The following is a 20,639-nucleotide window of genomic DNA, read 5'->3' as shown; positions in this document are numbered from 1 at the left end:
CCCTTTAAAGGGATAGTTCACCCAAAAATGAAAATGCTGTCATCATTTACTCACCATCATGTTGTTCCAAACCTGTATGACTTTCTTTCTTCTGCTGAACACAAAAGAAGATATTTTGAAGAAAGTGGGTAACCAAAGACTGATGGACCCCATTGACTTCCATAGTAGGAAAAAAAAAATACTATGGAAGTCAATGGGGACCAGCAACTGTTTAATTACCAACCTTCTTTAAAATATATATTTTTTTGTGTTCAGCAGAAGAGAGGAAATCATACAGGTTTGGAACAACATGAGGGTGAGTAAATGATGACAGCATTTTCATTTTTGGGTGAATTATCCCTTTAAGAAGAGAAGAAAGTGTTTCACAATTCTAAATGGCTTTAAAGGGATAGTTCACCCAAAAAATTACTCACCCTCATGTCATTCCAAGCCTGTAAGACCTTTGTTCATCTTCAGAACACAAATGAATGAAGATCGGAGAGCTTTCTGTCCCTCTGTTGACAGCAACTACCAATTTGGTGCTTCAAAAGTTCGTAAAAAAATCAATATGAATTGAACGGTTCAGTCCAAATTTCCTGAAGAGACTCGATCGCTTTATATGAACAGATTGAATTTAGGCTTTTATTCACATATAAACATTGATCAGCGAACATAAACAGAAGCTCACCCGTAACTGCTTGACGCGCGAGAAAAAACCTCTGTGGTTCTGCGTAACACGAGAATGAACCTCATTGGTTCTCACATGTGAAGCGAACATACTTGAGCTTCCGTTTACCACAACTGATGTGGCCTAAATTCAATCTGTTCATAAAGAGATCGTGTCTCTTCAGAAAATTTGGACAAAACCGCTCGATTCATATGGATTAGCTTTACGATCTCTTTTTCAAGCATCAAAGTGGTAGTTTTGTAGCTGTCAAAGGAGGAACAGAAATCGCTCAGATTTCATCAAAAATATCTTCATTTGTGTTCCGAAGATGAACGAAAGTCTTACGGGTTTGGAACAACATGAGGGAGAGTAATTAATGACAGAATTTTCATTTTTGGTTGAACTATCCTTTTAATGCCTATTGTGTTTTTGCTGTTTGAATTTGGATGCAGGAATTATTGACTCTGAACTATGCCATTAATTCCTTGAAGGATCATTGTTTAGTGCTGTAATTTACTCTCTAGCCTTTTTGTTTCCAAGCATGTTCTTTGGCAAACATACTGACGAAATGAGATCATGCCTCAGAGACTGAAGATATGAAACAAATGTCACCCGGTAATTGTGCATGCAGAAAACAGGAAAATCAGTATCCCTCTTCACTGCAAGTTATGATTTTCAGCTGACATCAGAATCATTGTAAATCAGTGTGTAATATAACTCTATGGCTCTGTGGTAACACTCTTATCGTCCGTGTATTATGTGTTATTGAAGAAACATGTAGCCTACATAACAATTCAATTATCATTCAAGCAAGTTTCTCTGAGCAGTGGTACTACATTTATATGACTATGTATCCAGACCCCCAAATAATCTGCAATAGCTCAGAGGGTCTTTCCCCCCCTCTTTCTCTGTCATGAAAGTTGAGGGCCGGATTCCAGAACATTACAGTGTTCTGAATGAGGGGGGTGTTTTGAATCTCCTTGGATACATCTAGATGACATCACATTACTGTCAAGAGCAATGAGCCGTATTGAAAATCGGTTCAGGCAGCAGTACATTTGTGGGAGGTGTTCTTTTCATTAGCCCCTGCAGTCTCCTCTCAGTTCCTTATAAAACCTTAACCATAAAAGATTGAAAGTAAAACTTTATTTCGTAATATGATTTCTATCACTGAGGTCATTAGCATGAGTCCTTCAAGACCCTCTTTAAAAAAAATGCTTTAGCCTTGAGGCTGTTAAGTTAAACTACGTTTGAATTCTGCTTTGTTCTGTACTTTTGTACACTGTATGACATATCTTTTTTAAACTAAATAAGTTAAAAATTCAAAATTACTAGATACTAGGGATTTAGAAACAAAAACATCTACTAAGCGAATGTAAATAACCTATATGTGAATGTAAACGTAAATTTAATTGTATAAGTTAAGAATGCAGATGCAGTATGCAAAAATGTGTTAATAATGATTTATATACTATAGTTTTATTTTTATATTTTCAGTTTTTTAACTTGTTTGTTTTAGGTTATGTGCTTTTGTCATTTTTTTTTTATTTTTATATTTTTATTTAGTTAAATTTTTAGTACTTCAGCTTTGAACTTAATTTCAGTTAGTTGACAAGCCATAAAGTTCTCATCTGATATTGATATTTTATTACATCTTTATTTCAATAAAAAAAATCTGCTCTTGAGATATATATATAGTTGACCATAATATGATGCCACTACGAGTATGCTTTTACAGTGAAGCAGATTTATGCAAGAGGCTCAGACTCAATGTGATTAGTCAAATGTTTTACTAATAAGCCTTTAGTTGTTTGTCTGGATCATATATGATTATGTGCCCTTGTGGCCTAATGTTTCTAATGTTGGGATAATGAGGCACGTGTTTATGCTTTAAGGAAACCTGATGACATAGAATACATAAGCATGCCATATTCACCTTTCTTTTCTCTATGGCCAGTTTATTTGAAACTCATTTGGCATTGGTTGACGCTCAAGTCAAAACTATTGCAACTACTGTACACTCATTAATAACTCTTTTAATGAACATAAAAAAAATCATGGAAAGGATTTCCACATGATTAACTTGCTTTATTTCAGCATTATGCAATTCTGTTATTCCAATTTAATGTACTTACGTTGGGTCAACTTAATTTATTAAGGTTGATTCAACTTATTTACTATGGTTGGGCTCAGCTTAATTTAATAGTGTCAACCCAACTAATTTGCAATGTTTTGGACCAACTAATTTACTTAATGTGCATTCAACTTAATTAAATATAGTTGAATCCAACTTATTTTACAGTAGTACAATTACACTAGTTAATAAAGTTGATCCAATCTATGCAATTTAAGTTAACCTAACAAAAGTGCTTAATGCTGAAAGAAAGGCATTTAATCACGTGGAAATCCTTTCCATGATTTAATCACATTAATTCAAAAAATAGTTTATGAGTGTTCAAAATTAATTAATTAATTAATTTAATTTTGCTCACTTAAATTAAAACCACTTTGCAAAAGAGGTTTAATGCATGTATAGTGTATGAGTGCCCACAGCCCTAATCTAAACATAGTCGCCACTCTTCTGCATAATGGTAACCACAAAATTCAAAAACATTACAGAAAGTCCTCTAAGTTTCTAACATAACTGAATATTAAACACTAACATTAACTAACAACATCTTTCCATTTACAGAAAAACACATAAAATAACACTTTAATCCCTAAATTTACCCTCCTAATGCAGTCCCTTGCAAAGCATGCTGGGAACTACAGATCCACTGCCCAGTTAGTTGTCAACAAAAATGTTTCATGTAGTTTTCCCACAAATTAAATTAAGTAAACTTCAGTTTTAAATATATTAGGTTGATTGAACACAATTAAATTAAGTTGTGACAAAATATTAAACAATTGTGTTACTTTAGCTTATTTTAATTCATTAAATTGAACAAGAGGCAAAACATTTTTTTTTTTGAGTGTAGATCAGCCAGAAAATGACTGCACCACCTATAAGCACATGCATAATAAGAATCTGCTATAATAATCTGCTCACTGATCACTTATGCAGTCTAAAAGATTGGGTTTTAAAAGCATAAAAAATAAATTTTGTTCACTTTGTCTGCACAAACTGTGAATGTAGCTTTTTTGTGCTTTATGCTTGTGAGTGAAGAGGCTACAAAGGATGTATCCCATTCCCACTTCATACTAAGCCACTAGAGAACAACGCCAGGACTTTGCAATGACTGTATGCTAGTTCTGTATGTACATTTGTAAGGAGTAGACTAAAGAGTTGTTTTGCATTTATATCGTGCAATTAAAAACAACAACAATAAAAATAACATATTGTGTTCTGGAATAGGAACAAGGTGATTTCACTTTACTCAAGTCATTGCCAAATACTCCATGTATCAAAGCCAACATTGTTTTCTTGCTATTTTTTTTAATGACACTTTCTGCATCAATCACCTAGACAGACATTACATAAAATAAATAACTTCAAATAAATTGAGGGTCAGGTTAAGTTATAAGCATAATACTGTTAAACCATTTGGAAAAGTAGGAGGAGAAGAATGGATTTAAAGGCATTTGCATTTATTTAGTGCAATAGACCAATATCAAGAACAGAATCTCTCTTTTAGCTCATTAGCCAGAGGCTCTTGGCTTTGGATTTTGATTTCCTGTCTCAGATTCTGAGTGGGATCTGCCTGTCTGGCTGGCTGTGAATTCTCTCTGTTTTTGTCTCCACACATTTTCCATACATCCTTTTTAGGATTTCCTCTTAAGGATGTGCTTTATTCGACATTGTATTTCTACAGTAATACAATACAGATGATTTCCAGGGCTCCACATAAGCATCTACATGGACGCTAGTCTTTTCTCAATATTTTCATTCTAAGCTGAAAGAGCAAAATATGTTTAATTTATCTTGAATGACCATTAACCAGTTATTCAAGCTGTTGAGAAGCTGTTTTCACAATCACTAGTTTTTCATTCTTTTAGAGTCTCACTGGATTTCTAAAACTGCACATGGCCTTGATCACATAAGGAAATAATTGGAGCTGAAAACAGTCCACACGTGTCCCAGTGATTCTGCCAATGTCTTAGGAAAGACTTTATTGCCTTTCTCTGAACTCCAGAGAGGATTTATTCCTATTTCTGCCTTTATTTTGTTGCTGATGTCATAAAAAAAACTGTCGGATCCAGAAACGTTACAAAGATGTTCTATAAATTGCTTGCTGTTGATTTGTTTGTATCAAAACTGCATGTGTCTTATTACATTTGAGCAGAGACAAGTAAACATGTAAACAAAGGCTTCATGTCGTAGCCCAACCATGAGTGCGTAAGAATCTGCAGGAATTATAACCTGGATTGTTAGTCATTTTCTATAAAGATTCAATCTCATGAATCTACACGCTCAATCAAAATGCTCCAGTTTAATTGGCTGTGCTAATGGTCCAGACCTATTCCACACGGATACACCAGATTTGGTGGCATGTTCAAGCCGTTCATAAGTTAACATCTCTCTAAAATATGCTACAGAATTCACTTCCTTTACCCAAGTTGCATTTAAAATGAGGTTAAAGTCAGTAACATAAAGGGTTCTTTGAGGAAATCATTCCTTGAATCCAAACTGTAAGCTGAGCTGACATTTTAGATGTTTGTTCTTCAGTCCTTGGCATGGTGGAATGATGTATCAAATGTTCTCTTGCATCCTTTGATTCCCCCCCCCCCCCTCTCTCTCTCTTTAATATGCTCCAGATGGTTGTGCCCATTTAAAGTGTTATAAACCTGTTTGCTGTCAAAAAAGGGGGAAAAAATGTTGATGCATGGCATGCTAGTAGTGTGGAGCTGTACAGTTCAGAGGTTTATAAACATAATGGTGTAGTAATTTGTCTCTGTAGTTACCCCCTTTTTTAAAGCGTTACTTGTTAACATTCCAGAGAGGGGGCTTTTGAGGGACGCTGGGGGCATGATGATTGGATCCAGAGAGGTTCACAAAATTTGCTATTTCTGGTGCTACACAACTGAATTGCAAGAATTGCATGTGAATAGTATTTCATTTGAGTCTTGTTGTGAGTGATGATTCCAGATGTGAGCAGTGGCCACATAGGGATACTGTAGATGCAGCATATATTTAACATGATGAAACTCATTGTTTTATTATGTTGAAATAAACCACAATAACATACAGCAAGGGTTTGTTTCCTTCATCTTCAGAGACTGACTGGGTCTGTTTTTATTAGTTGACCATGCTTAATCATTTCACACTTCTGGTCTTCAAGATGTGTCCAGTCACAAAACGATGGCCAACATGAAATCAGTAGAGGTAAGGCTTGAATGAAATTATAAGGAAAAAATACTTTATTATCACAGCTTTTGCACATTTGTTGCATGCAGATCATGCAGATAAGGCTATAATTATTATCAAATGACAAAATAATTGTTTTTCTCAAATGCCTGGACTCTGATTGGACCCTGAGGAGTTCATTGCTCAGATTGGCTTAATGTATCTCTAACTATTCATTAGCTTTCAAACTGTAGGTCACAATAGCTCAAACATTTGAACGTTAAGGAAGGCATCATTAAACATAATTATGAATCAGACACCCACAGTAAATGTGCAAGCAAGTTTTAAAAAAAAAATGTAAAGGCTACTTGAGGCCTTTATGGTTTATGTGAGACCAAATTAGACGGCCTTGGAGATCTTGGGTGATTTATCACTTTTAACTACATTTGTCTCATTGTCCTGGAATAAGGCTGGGATCATGGTTGGTCATTCTCCCTCTTACCCTGTATAACCAAGTAGAAACAAGTGTGCCGCACAAGTCCTGAAAAGTGAAGCCAAAACGTTTCGATCCCCCCCTGGTGACTGAATGCATTATAGGTCATAAACCCCACCCTTTCAATGTAATCTAATGGGACGTGAGACAAAACAAACAATCAAATTACACTTCAAATATATTTTTTCCAAAGATGGTTTCTGTCATTATAGGTAGCTTTTATCATGCTGACGTAAGTTCAAGTATTCAGTTTTTTAAATAAGTTTGGTTTTATTTAGTTATTTGATGCTATAAAAAGAGGAATGTGGCGTCATGATTGGCAGCTGTGATTGACAGCTTGACAGCGAAGTAGTCACTGAGGCACCAACAGACTTTTTTCTGGATCTTCGGGAGCTTTAACTTTAATTTCTACATTTCCGTAACTGTTTATTTCACACTGACATAAAGAGTTGTTCTGCAGTAAACTGTACTAACCGTTTCTGCGGGAATGTGGGCGGGGCCTTGATACCGTGGTTCCACTTCACGCTCACAACTGCGCAGACTCGAGACTCAAGATGCATTTCAGTATTCTTAAAAATGAGAAAATTCTATAAAGAGACAATAGAAAAGTTAAAACCTACTATAATTTATGCTAAAACTAGAATAATAAAAGTAGCAAGAGCATATTTGAAATCATTCAAGGGCAAAAACTTACCCTAATTGAAGAATCCCCCTTCCATATTTTGTCACAGTACCAAATCAAAACATGGACCACTTTCTGTGTGTATTGTGGAAAAATTTATTTTTGTTGCCATGGAAATTTCCATCATAAGTGTTCTGTTGCATTGGGCAAGTGTGAGTGGGTCTTATAGCAGGTACAAAGAAAAAAAAGAAGTACAGGAATTTTCTTTGAGCGACTTCCTGAGTCTAAATGAAACACAGCTGTTGCACAGGCATTGATGCGGGTCTCTCTCTCTCTCTCTCTCTCTCTCTCTCTCTCTCTCTCTCTCTCTCTCTCTCTCTCTCTCTCTCTCTCTCTCTCTCTCTCTCTCTCTCTCTCTCTCTCTCTCTCTCTCTCTCTCTCTCTCTCTCTCTCTCTCTCTCTCTCTCTCTCTCTCTCTCTCTCTCTCTCTCTCTCTCTCTCTCTCTCTCCCAATCTCCTGCCACAACTTAACAACCTCATCTCACTCAGAGTTAAAGCAGCACTTTTGTTCTCCAACTTTTAATATGATCCATCATGAGATCCAAACTCTGAAGTGTTGACTAGGATAACCGTCATCCAATGCACATTAACATACAGTAGGATTCGGCTGTTTTGTGTTATGCTTTAACTTCATTCAGGCTGTTTGACTAGTTATTTTCTCATTGGGAATTTCCTGGACCTGAACCAGTCACTGCTGGCCTGTTGAAATTAACTCTAGCCACTTTCCAGACCCTCCCTAAAGCCCTGTAGTAAAGGGCAAGATATGGTCATCCATTCCAGGGCCTCAGTTTGTTTTTCCCTATAGGTTTTCTTATGTGTGTGAGTTACAAACAATAAATGTGTGGGTGTTTGGATATGTGTCCGAATAGATATAGATATTTTATAGATACTGTTGTCATGTACGGCCCACATAGACTGCATTAATACATTTGGCAAGTGTGTGAGAGGTTTGAACAAGGAAACATTTTAAGCAAGGATGGGAATCGTGAAGAAATGACCAAGTCAGATTCTGCAGTCTAAAAGTGGCAAGTCTCTCCGTAAGGCTGCACTCCGCTATTGGTTATTTTTGAGATTTTGGATGATTGCGATTGGCGTATTTTGTTATTGTATTTTTTTAGCATCTCATTTGCATTTAAAGGGACACACAAAACAGAGTGTTTTTGCTCACACCCAAAATGGGGCAACTTTGACAAGCTATAATAAATTATCTGGGGGGTATTTTGAGCTGGATTTTAACAGACACATTCTGGGGACACCATAGATTTATATTACATCTTGTGAAAAGGGTCATAATATGTCACCTTTAAAACTCATCTTTGATCACAAACATGACATATTTAAACGGTTTTTCCTTGTGAAAAAAAAATCTTCATGCCTTAAAATAGCTTCATTTAGTATACGCAGATTCATGAATATGCTAATTAGCCCCGCCTCCACTCATGCCAGCTCAGAGATTCACTCAGCCAACTTATTGAGGTAAACGCTGCACAATGGTATCGCTCTTTAAAATGTCGGACACATAACGGTAATTAATATGATTAGCTTTTTGTTTGACTATGTTATCAAACAGCTAATAATGTGTTGCTAATGTTACACAAACTATGCCAAAAATAAGAATAAATAAGAAACAGTTTTCTTTCCCAATCCATAGTGTAAGTGGAACATGTTTGCTTGTTCCCTGTCTGTTGTTACAAAGCGCAAATGTAAGTGTCCCGTCTTGGAATTCCAGCTATCTGAAAGAACACATCTGTATTTCTTCAGTTAAATCAGCTTTTCCCTCCTGATTTTGAAAGCATGTGTGAAAAGGAGCAAGCTGTGTTGCAATCTAGCTTCAGTGCTGTAAGTCAGGAGCAATTTGTCCATCTCTATTTAATAGTTTTCATTAGGTGAAAAAAACACAGCAATAAACACTCTACAGCAATGTAAAAGTGATGAATTCATTGTTTTCTTTTCTCTGTCTCTCCTTTGCACACCCCAGTGACCCATAGCCAGAGGTTGTAATGTTGCTTGTTTACATGGTGCGGTTTGGTTATAGTTGAGTGAGGGTGGGTAGGCATCTTCTGATATCCCCCACACAGACCACCTCACCAAATCCTCGATGTAAACCCCCCCTACATCCGGGGCCATAGCTTGGAGGGCCCTTTGAGGCGCTCTGCCATGATGTTTACACAGATGTGTGGGTCTAAGGACAAGCTTCTCAGCGACCTGCCCACCCCCCAGCTCTCTCCTGGGGCTTTCATTTTAGCCTGACCTGGATGCCATGGCTGCCACTCCGACCATATGCTGATAAGTCAAACAAGGATGTGAGCCTCATTGGAATGTTTGGAGTGTTTCTGGAGATAGTGGACATGTTTATTTGCTAAGCCTCAACTTAAACACAACAGGGGTCATCTTTACTCTTTGCTGCAGCAAGAGCATGCAGTGTGTGGCGAATTTGACGTCATAGTCTGTTATGACCATACAAACTTGTGGTTTGTCCTAGTGGGACACTGTTTACGGTTGACTGCTTATTCCCCCTGGACCGAAAGGGAAAACAATTTGGCTCAATGGTAATCTGAACCAGACTGACACAAATCAGTCATTCATGTTCAGGACAAGCATGACACATGGTCTCTCGCTGCAGTAAGCCCCGATGGTGTAGTTTCAGCTTGACTCTTGAAAACAAACAGAGAGGCAGTTATTCGCTTACACCATCATGTGGTGAAACACTGCGATCTCTAAAGCTGCTTTGCGTGAAATCACTGAAATAGTTGTTTGTCCCTTGGAATTTTGTGTTGTTTTTTTCTTCAAGTAATTTCCTGACGGTGTTTCAGATGTTTTGACAATTTTTGTTTGGCAGTTCTAAACTTAGCCATGTCTAAAACTTGAATGAAAAGCATAGGTCATCATCAACATGTCAAATAGTGGTTTGAAAGACCATGAAAATATGATTATGCAATAAAAAAGTGTAACACTTTTCAATAAGGTCTCATTTGTTTACATTAGTTAATGTATTAATTAACATGAATGAACTAACAACAAGCAATACATTTGTTACAGTATTTATTCATCTTTGTTAATGTTAGTTAATAAAAATACAGTTGTTCATTGTTTGTTCATGTTAGTTCACAGTGCATTAACTAATGTTATTGAAGGGCTTTGATGAATACTTGATTCTGATTGGTCAGTCGTGCCATTCAGTGGTATGTTATTTCCCAAAATAACCGGTAAAAACTGATAATTCAGGCTAATCTGGGTAACTGTCACTAAAGTCGGCGCTTTACACTTGCTAGTAAAGTTTTTTCTTCGTGGAAGTTTTGCGTTTGTTGAGCTAATAAAATATTCAAATCAATAATAACTGGTTTCATACATACGCTGCTGCCATTTTTCACTTTGCGCCGGGGTGATGATCACTCTGTCGGGGTTTATTCTGCGATAATAAACGGCTGGATGTACATTAGTCCTTTCTTAACAAATACAACTTTTAATTTTATGTATTAGTAAATGTTGAAATTAACATTAACTATGATTAATAAATTCTGTCAAAGTAGTGTTCATTCTTAGTTCATGTTAACAAAAGTGAAACTACTGTAAACTAATGAAACCTTATTATAAAGTGTTGCCAAAAAAAGTTACACAAATATTGTGATTATTTACTTTCTATACTTAAATATCAAAAGAAGATATTTTAAATAATGTTTTTATTCATACAATGCAAGTCAATCAGGTCCAAAACAACATTGGACCCTACTGAAAAAAAGAGACATTCTCTTCTTTTATGTCACACAGAAGAAAGTCACACAGGTTTGGAACAACATTAGGCTAAGTAAATGATGATTTGTGAGTGAACTATCTCTTTAAGGAACCAAAGGTTCCCTGATTTTTCCTGTTGGAGTTTGAGTCATCTAAGAATGAGGGATTGAGGGATATGTATTTACATCAGGCTGAAAAGCATTTTCAATGTTTGTGATGCAGTGCCCTTTTGTGTTGCAGGTATCCAGGAGGGAAGTGAATGCACTAAATGTAAAAATGACTGGGCTCTGAGGGTGGCCATTGCTCTTCTGTATGTGCTTTGTGCTCTGCTCACCATAGCTGTGGCTGTGCTGGGATACAAAGGTAGGAATTCCTCTGATCGTTGTTTTTGAAGATACTCTCATTCATCTTTTAGAGTCATTGAGAGCCTGCTTTCACACTGAAGATTGCAAATCAACAAAAGTACAGTACGGACAATTCCTGCCGTCTGTTGTTTAGACCAGAAACCTGGAAAATAGGTTCATTGGGTTTATACTTTTTTATGTCCAACTAATATGTATCAAGAATGTGCCATAATTTAACATTCACATAATTTATTCTGTTCAGTTTTGAACTTTGGCTCACTTTTTTTGTCCTGACATAAGGCAACTGTATTGCACCATAGAAACAAGATAGTTTTCCAAATATTTTCAATCAGACTGTGGCATCTGCTTTCTATATTAGCTGGGAAAGCCAGAGCGCTGTGAAACAAAGCATCGTGGTTTATTTTGTCTGGTGCTAAAAATCAGGGTAAGATAATGCACATTATTGTCTTCCAGACAGCCACTGTAAATTAGAGGTATTTTTCTAGTTTTCGTATATAGTTTGATTTTTAAGTAATTTTAGTCAGTTATGTGATTAAAGCATTCCTATTTACCCTATGAAGCCCCAGCCCTTTTAAGCGCTGCGCTCGTTGTGTTCTGTCTTCCGGTTTGTATTTCCACATTATAAAGGTAAGATCTTACGGATTTATGAATGACCCACTCATTTTAAAATACATTTGTTTTGACATCCGCTTCAAACATTACAGTGCTCATGATAACGAAGTTCAAAGAAAAGATAATTCTGAACATGGCTGCACGCTTGTCTCTCTGGCGCACAAGTCTATAGCTTGCAGTGCTAATGGGTTTGATTCTTAAGGAATGGATGAACTGATCAAATATGCCTTTTTTGCAATTTGAGAAGAAAAGAGATAATATTATAAGGCATTACCAAATAAGTTCAATTTAATAACCTTATTGTTAAAAACATTATTTCTGAATGTTGTCTGAACATTCAAAATGTCCAGTTTAAAAGGGTTATTCTTGGTTATGCAAAAGTCTATTTTATCATTTTGCAAACATAATGGGAACGTTACTTTTGAATGTTCTCTGATTTACAACTAAATGTTTCAGGTTTATTAAATTTATTTCATGAACAATGTATAAGTAATTTTTTTGAGAACATTATTAAAGACCAGATAACTTTTAAGGAATGTTTTATTAACGTTACTGGAAGAATATTTGTTCATATCTTTAAGTGAACCTTGACAGAACGTTCTCTGTTAGCTGGATAGATAGACAGACACACTGACTGACTGACTGACAGACAGACAGTTACAGTAGATAGATACACACATACAACAATGCAAGTCATTTTGGATAAAAGTATCTGTTATCATACAATAAGACTAAAATAAGACTGTACACTCATTCACTAATATTGATTGTTTTCTACTTTCATCCCTGTATCTTTGAACATGTCTCCTTGCTTATTTACCTTTCAATGTATTTGATCTGATTGTCCAGATCATGTGTCCATTGAGTCCATATGTGTCCTCTGGTTCTCTAAAGCCCTAATGCCAACCAGATGAGAAGACCATGTAAAGCAGCAAGTCTCACTGTAAACCTGCTCTAGAGGAGATTTTATGCCTTATCAGCAATTTGTTGTCCCGAAACCCACAGGTTGATTGACAGGGACTTTGTGGCATTCTGAATGCAGTTCCTGTTTCCTTTGTTGGCAGTGCCAGAGTGAATCATGGTCACTTTATTGCTTATTCTGTATCACTTCTAAACTGTCTCCTGAACAGCTAAATAACAACAAGAGTTTTAATTGCATGTTCAGATTTAGTCCAGTTATGGTCTTTGGTGCATATTTAGAGGCCTAATACAGCTAAGAGAACCGTTCTACTAAACTCCATTCAAAAATAACATGGCTTATACAAGAAAGAAAGGAGAGTTGGAGAGAGAAGGAGGGCTGGAGACTGAGAGGAGGAACTGGCAGTGTTGACCCCACGCTGACAGACTCCCAGTGTGAAAATGACCAACAAGCCTTTGAAATGGACCTCCATGTTTTGTTTTTCCCCTACAGCATATATTTTTTTTGTGTTTGGTTACACAAGCACAGTCAGGAATGCTAACACCCTAGATCTTTGATGTGTTTGAGTTTGCTGTCAGTGAATTGCTGAGTGCTGCATGTCTGAATGAAACACGAGAGGTCACACGAGTTGAAACAGTGATAGTAAATACACTAGAGAGCAAAGATTATGACTTTATTTTTTCATTCATGTTTGACCGCCAGAGAGATATTCAATGGGATAAACACTGGGATCAAGAGGGGGCTTTGAAGCCATACCAGGACTTTGTCATAATAGACTGTAAGATCGTGTTCTGACCATTCCAAAGAAAAAGATGAATGTGACAGTTGGTATTTTAATCATATACCACTTACTAAAAGAATCAACCAGAATACATAGTGAAAGCGCCCTCTAGTGGTGCATGTGAACACTAGAACTCTAGAATCAAGACTAACGTAAGATGTTTACAACATTGTACATAAGTACATACATGGCCTAGTCATGGTTATGTCAGGTTATAATAACATTTTAGCCCTTGGACATCTTAAACTGGGGATTCATTATTGTACAAATCAGGGATGAGACTAAAATCTGTCCTTGAATATCTAAAGTGGTGCTAGCAAGACTGCTGGGAATTACCACAAAGGCTCAGGAGATGCTCAGATAAAGACTCCTCAGGATCCATTCCAAATTCCAGAGGAAATGAAGTGTCATGTATTTCCTGCATGACTGTATGTGTGGAATTTATGTTGTATTTGTATGCATGTGCACTGAAAGTTAAAATTGTTGAATCATGTCCACAGGTCAAAATGATCAGCATTTTGAAGGAAATTTCAGAGATGAATCTCAAGCAGCCTCTTGACTCTTTATTAAAAGTGCATCCTTCAGGATTTATAGTATACTTGTAGTACATAGTACAGACGAGGTTTGACTGGCATCTGTTATGTGTGTCCCACAGTGGTCCAAAGGATGGATAATGTAACAGAAGGTATGGAGACTTATGGAGGGAAAATCATGGCTGTTGAGACAGACCTCAAGAAACTTGGTAAGTTGCCCTATTAATATCACATAACTGGCAAAATGTCTGTCCTATCTATTTTTCTTTTCACACATACAATTATTTGAATACACATTTTCTCTGATGTTTTGAATTTCTGAATTAAAATGTATATTTTAAATAAAATGTATATTATTTTGTGGCATTACGTCAAAAACGATGATAACCTATCATAATGAAGAAAAAAGCATTATCAGAATGACATAGTTAAAAATAAATCCTTAGGTAGTTTACTGTAATATAATATTATTATTATTATTTAACAATTCTGCCTCACTGCTTTTAGTCATGTGGTGGGAAATTTTTTATGTCAAGGCAAGGTGAGTACAGGTTGTATTATAAAATGTGTGATTTCAATGAATTAATAATTCATGATATGTGTACAACAATTGTCTTGAAAAATATTTGTAAATATATATATATAAAATATATAAGTATTTTAAATATATATTTTGCTTTTTACTTGGTTAAAAGTCATTAAAATTAATAAAGAACAGCCATTAAACATTGCATTCAATTAATCATTAAATATGTATAATGGACTGTCTTATTCGTCATTGGCTCAGCTGCTCTGAATCCATTTTTTATTTTCACCTCATGAACTTATTTGAACATATTTGATGTGCAGATGATCAAACGGGAGAGAAGTCAGAGAACGCCACCAGTGAACTCCTCTCATTCAAGCTGGAAATTCAGACCTTGCAGAAGCAGCTCAGCGACGTTGCCATGAAGGCTTCTAGCAACAGAGCTGTTCTCGATGACCTACAGATAGCGGGCGAGGACATGCAGAGCGGACACCTCTCACTGCGAGATCTGCTGGAGAGCAACGCCAACGTCATCAACAAAGTAAACCGCACCTTAAACTTATACAGCGGTGTGATTGACAGACTAAAGACTGACACTGTGCAGCTCCAGACGAATCTTCAGGTGCAGGCAGATGAACAGGGAAGAAACACTCACAGCATCAGCACTCTGAACTTCACCCAGACCCAGCAGAGGAGCCTCCTCAGCACCCTCCAGAGGTCAGTGGAGGACACTAGCCAGGCTGTCCAGAAGCTTAAGAATGACTATCAGAGCCTTCAGCAGGTGGCTAGGCAGACCAAAGCGGATGCCGACTGGCTGAGGGAGAAGGTGCTGAACCTTCAGGCCTTAGCTGCTAATAATTCTGCACTGACTCGCTCTAACAGTGACTCTCTGGAGGACGTGACCTCTCAGCTGAACTCGCTTTCAGAGCAGGTGCAGAACGCCTCGGCCATCACCGACGGCCACGACCAGAGCCTGCGTGAGCTCATGGACCAGCAGCGAGACCACGACAATGCCACTTCCATGAAGTTTGATGCACTAGAGGCACATCTTGACCGCAACGAGGGGGAAATGGACCGCATTACAGGGAATGTTAGCTTCGCCACGCAGCTGCTCGGAGCGATCAGCATGGACCTGAACGGCCTGCGCACCTGCGCCGAGACGGTGACCCAGCACTCGGACCTGCTGCTGGGGCTCAACAACAGTGTGGCAGAAACTAAGGCAGAGAGCACAGAGCTCAAAGCCCAGCAGGAGGAACTCGCTGCCAGGCTCGACAAAGAGGTCAGCAGCCTCTCTATAGTCATGGAGGAAATGAAACTGGTCGACAGCAAACACTCGCAGCTCATCACAAACTTCACCATCCTTCAGGGTAAGAGCCGAGGCTATCAAATAATGACTATTTAATACAATTCTGTTTTGTTATACACAATTGAATAATTCCTTTTTATATTTTAGTAAATTTAGTAATTTAGTATTTTAGTTTTATTATTATACAAAATATTACAACTGGGGTCGACAACAATCAAGTAGAAGATACTTTTTTTGTCATTAATTTCAGGTCCTCCTGGTCCAAGAGGTCCTCGGGGAGACAAAGGGTCCCAGGGACTGCCTGGCAAAGCTGGCCAGAAAGGTGAAAGTGGTGAAAAAGGAGGACCTGGTATTGCTGGGCCTAAAGGAGAAAGGGGTCCAACGGGGCCTCCTGGTGTGCCAGGGTTGAAAGGGCCACCTGGTTCAAGAGGAAGCCCTGGGTCAAAGGGTTCACGAGGATCAGGGGGCAGGGCAGGGCCTTCAGGAGAGAAAGGTGACCCCGGTATACCTGGTCTGCCTGGAAGAGATGGTCAGCCAGGTCCTTCTGGGCCACAGGGGCCCCAGGGACTCAGAGGGCCAGCTGGGCCTGCAGGACTGGAAGGCGCCCGTGGGCCCGTTGGCCCCATTGGCCCACCTGGACCTCCTGGATTACCAGGACTTCCTGCATCAGTAGTTGTGCCCCCGGTAGATCCCCAAGGCTTTGTCAACCGCCAGGTAGCGCCGCCCCCAACAAGTACACCAGGTACAAGCTTTTCTTATGTTCTCTTTCACTGTTTACGGTTTATACAGATTAAATAACTCTGATTTTATGTAACGTGGATAGTTTTGATATAAAATAAGGATCTCAAAATATCTGGCATTTGTACTCTGAGATGTATTTTGTTTATTTGTATATAAGTTAAAATGTTTTAAATATTACATTTCATGTAGTGTGTAATATAGCTTTTTCTAAATGTGAACTAAATTTTAAAGATCAAATTGCACGACAAATTTATTGTCTCATAAAAGAAAGAATCGATTCTGAACTGTTGAAACAAGTTGTCAGCAATTCCAGTCTCACTTCCTGTTACAAACCTACATAACAATGTAACATATTTGCATAATGCCAGCCTTTGGTCCTCATTGGCTGCTTTATTGACTGCTCTACACCTCAAAAGGATGAGGACTCATACTGGAATTGATACGGTAAAACCTTTTACAGTCTATGGGTAAAACCCGATACCTTTGCTACTGTGTATCAAGCGCTGAGGCTTCCTCCAGTGCTGAAATTCAGATATGGCAATAGGCGTTTCGTTTCCAACTTGCGCTGTGAGCGGTAGACCAATCACAACAGACTGGGCCATCTTACCAATCAAGAGTAGGCTTTTAGAAAGGAGGGGTTTAGAGAGACTGGATCCTTGGTCGAACCGTTTTTCAGACACTGAGAGAAAGAGGTGATGTGCAAGAGGTGAAAATTAAAAAATTTGTAAACCTAATGTTGGAGACCTCCAAAACAAAACTTGGAACCTTTAATATAGCAAAATTTGGGCACTTTAAAAGTTGTCAATTCCACTAACCACGCTTTAATATGTAACTGGTTTTACTTTTTTAAATGTTTGTATAAGGACAGTACAAAAACATGAAAAACTAAAGATGCATTGCACATAGAGATTATAGCACATGCTATATACAGATGCACTTGAACTTGAAGACTTGAATTATACAGTACATAACCAGTCTGTATTTATCATAAGTGCTACTCTTTTAACAATATTTCTTATGTATTTTTTATTTATTTTTTATCTAAGGGTGCCCACCTCAGTGGAAGAGCTACAGAGACAAATGTTACTACTTCTCAGCTCCACCAGAAATTCTGAACTTTAATGAAACGAAGGAAAGTTGCAACAACAAGAGTTCATCTATGCTGATTATCAATGATGAAGATGAGCAGGTAAATCTTGGATGCTATTCTTGAATATGTAATGCGTCTTAATTAAACAGCATTATCTATATTACTCTTGAGTTTTAGACCTAATATCACTCTATAAATTTGTGTTACACAATGCACTCTTTATTATCTATCACAGCTATGGATAAAGAGGCAGATTTCTGGAAAGGGCTACTTTTGGCTGGGCCTCACAGACAGTGCAGAGGAAAAAATCTGGAGATGGGTGGATGGGAGCCTGCCCAACTATACGTGAGTAGATAACAATGCATGAAATAAAATACCCATGAACTATTATTATTACTCCAGTGTACATAATACATAATGTAATGTGTATCCAGTGAGGATTCACAGTAATATAGAGGGGAGATTACAGTGTTAGGAGACATTCCCCATTAGTCACGTCTGATTTTAATTGAAAGGAAATGGAAACCTGGGCAGCCTGATAACTGGAGCCATGGTCATGAAGCGGGGGAAGACTGTGCAGGTTTAATACACGAGGGCAGTTGGAACGACTTTTTCTGCACAGAACGCATTGGTTTCATTTGTGAACGAACTAATGAATGTAAGTTCCGATTCTTGTTCCCTGCATATATTTCTAGCTTCTTTTTGTTGAAACGTGTTATCTGCATGGTGTGCTTGACTTCATATAATTCACTGAGGTATTTTCTCCATTATTCACAGCCAAAGTTCCAGTTTTATAGCATGAGTGTTATGAATGAACAGAGAGCATTGGATATAACAATCACAGAGACAGTTCAGAAGACTTCTGTCACAGTAGCCTCTCACAAAGCACGAACGTTCGCTTTGCCCAGTGAGCAGCATACAGGATGGACACAAAAGTAAATGTCATTGACAATCACGAGCAAGTCAAGACTGCAAACTATTTTAAATACACTGATCACCAGTTATGTTAATGTTTAGATAAGTGAAAAAGCTGTAATGTATTGTAATCCCATGACTGTAAATACCTGTTTTACCTGTGTCATTAACAAAGCTGATGCCACATTACTCCAGTGCAATACAATGAAGCTTTGTAGCTGCTTTAATTAAAATAAAGCTTTGAACAGCCAACCATAAAGCTACAAATTAATATGTTGATATGTTGTAATGACTATAATCCAAAATTTGTTCACACCAGAGTTTTACTTAAGTCTTGGACATTATTGATGTGATTTTGTGAATAAATCTTTAACGCTTCAAATATCTGATTATGCAGTAGCTATGTATAAAATAGTTGTGTATTTGAATACATGTACATGTATGTAATCATCATGAAAGTCCATGTTTTTATCTGAAATAAAATATAGTTGGTATTTTTCAAAATGCTCTGACATTTTTATTATCCTTATTATTTATGTCTGAATGTGGAATGTATTCATTTCCTGTATTGCCTTGTCTGCCAGTGTTTGTGTGTGTGTATATAGTTTCTATTGTGTGGCCAATCTTCACTGATTTTACATTCCATCAGTAGAGCAGAACCAATAAGAGGACAGAATTTGGTGAGGTCATCTCGGTGGCTCATCTGTGATCAGGACAGCAAGTATTTGTGGTGTATTGATAGCTATGTTATCCAGGGTAAGGTCAGCATACCACCATGTAGGACAAACCACATCCAACAGGAGTAACTGTCGACGCAAGAGGAAGCTGTCTGAAAGTGATGTCCAAATACTAACCCAGATTGTATCCAAAAAACATAAAACCACAGCTGCCCAACTCACTACAGAATTAAATGCACACCTCGACTCTGTTTCCATCAAAACTTTTTGTCGGCAGCTCCACAGAGTCAATATTAATGGTCGGGCTAATTCTGGTTTGGTTTGGCCAATGCCAAATGTCGGTTTCAATGGAGCCAAAAGTGCAAATCTTGGCCTGTGGACAATTTGGAACATGTATTGTTCTCTGATGAGTCCACCATTCCCTACTGTGATTGATGGCGCGTCACTGCTAAGACTACAGAATCATTCTGGATGACCATGTGCATCTGATTGCTCAAATATTGTACACTGTAGAGGGTGCCATGTATCAGCATGATACACACAGCAAGACTTGCGACAGAATGGTTTAATGAACATAAAAGTGAAGTTGAACATCTCCCATGGCCTGCACAGTCACCAGATCTAAATATTTAGAGCCACTTTGGAGTATTTTGGAGGAGCAATTCAGAAAACGTTTTCCTCCACCAACAGCATTGCATCGTGACCTGGACACTGTTCTGGAAGAGGAATGGCTCAAAATCCCTCTAGTCACTGTGCAGGACTTGTATCTGGCATTCCCAAGATGAACTGATTCTGCATTGGCCGCTAAAGGAGGCCCTACACCATATTAATAACTTATTGTGGTCTAAAACTTGGTATTTCAGTTTCATTGCATCCCCTGTATGTATATATAAATGCAGAAAGTTTTCTGTGAGGGTTGTGTTTAGGGTTAGGGGATATACAGTTTGTACAGTATGAAAATTATTAAGTCTATGGTAACAGAAAGTCCATAAGACATAACGTGTTTGTGTGTGTAAAATTCAGCCTTTTTAAAATATATTAAAATAGAAAACAATATTTTAAATTGAAATATTTCACAATATACTGTTTTAATCGAATAAATGCAGCCTTGGTGAGCATAAATTTATATATTTAAATGTTACATTTTTTTTAAATGGAAAATCCCGTTGTCTAATGTATGTGTACTTGTTTACCTAAAAGTCATATAAAAAAATGATGATATTGTAACATATGAATTATCCTCTTTGAAACCAACATATAAAGGCACTGTTGTTAGAGAAAACACATTTATCATTGCCCTTTTTACACCTCACTCCTTTTATAGTTACTGTTGTGAC

At 37.5% G+C, this 20,639-nt stretch overlaps 1 protein-coding gene across 1 annotated transcript in view; it reads left to right on the top strand.

Moving 5' to 3' along the window:
• Window positions 1–19,125, top strand: part of colec12 (collectin sub-family member 12) — a 30,260-nt gene extending 11,135 nt beyond the window's left edge. The window contains exons 3-10 of the mRNA XM_081374784.1: window positions 11,078–11,200; window positions 14,170–14,256; window positions 14,897–15,940; window positions 16,130–16,621; window positions 17,667–17,809; window positions 17,946–18,055; window positions 18,226–18,368; window positions 18,488–19,125. Of these exons, the coding sequence (XP_081230910.1) occupies window positions 11,078–11,200; window positions 14,170–14,256; window positions 14,897–15,940; window positions 16,130–16,621; window positions 17,667–17,809; window positions 17,946–18,055; window positions 18,226–18,368; window positions 18,488–18,507 (2,162 nt within the window). The 3' untranslated portion in view covers window positions 18,508–19,125. The remainder of the gene's footprint in view (window positions 1–11,077; window positions 11,201–14,169; window positions 14,257–14,896; window positions 15,941–16,129; window positions 16,622–17,666; window positions 17,810–17,945; window positions 18,056–18,225; window positions 18,369–18,487) is intronic.
• The last annotated feature ends 1,514 nt before the right edge of the window (window positions 19,126–20,639 follow it).

The sequence above is a fragment of the Scardinius erythrophthalmus genome (genome assembly GCF_964197995.2).
Source record: "Scardinius erythrophthalmus genome assembly, chromosome: 9".
Taxonomy (NCBI): Eukaryota; Metazoa; Chordata; class Actinopteri; order Cypriniformes; family Leuciscidae; genus Scardinius; species Scardinius erythrophthalmus.
This window is presented reverse-complemented; position numbering and strand designations above follow the sequence as displayed.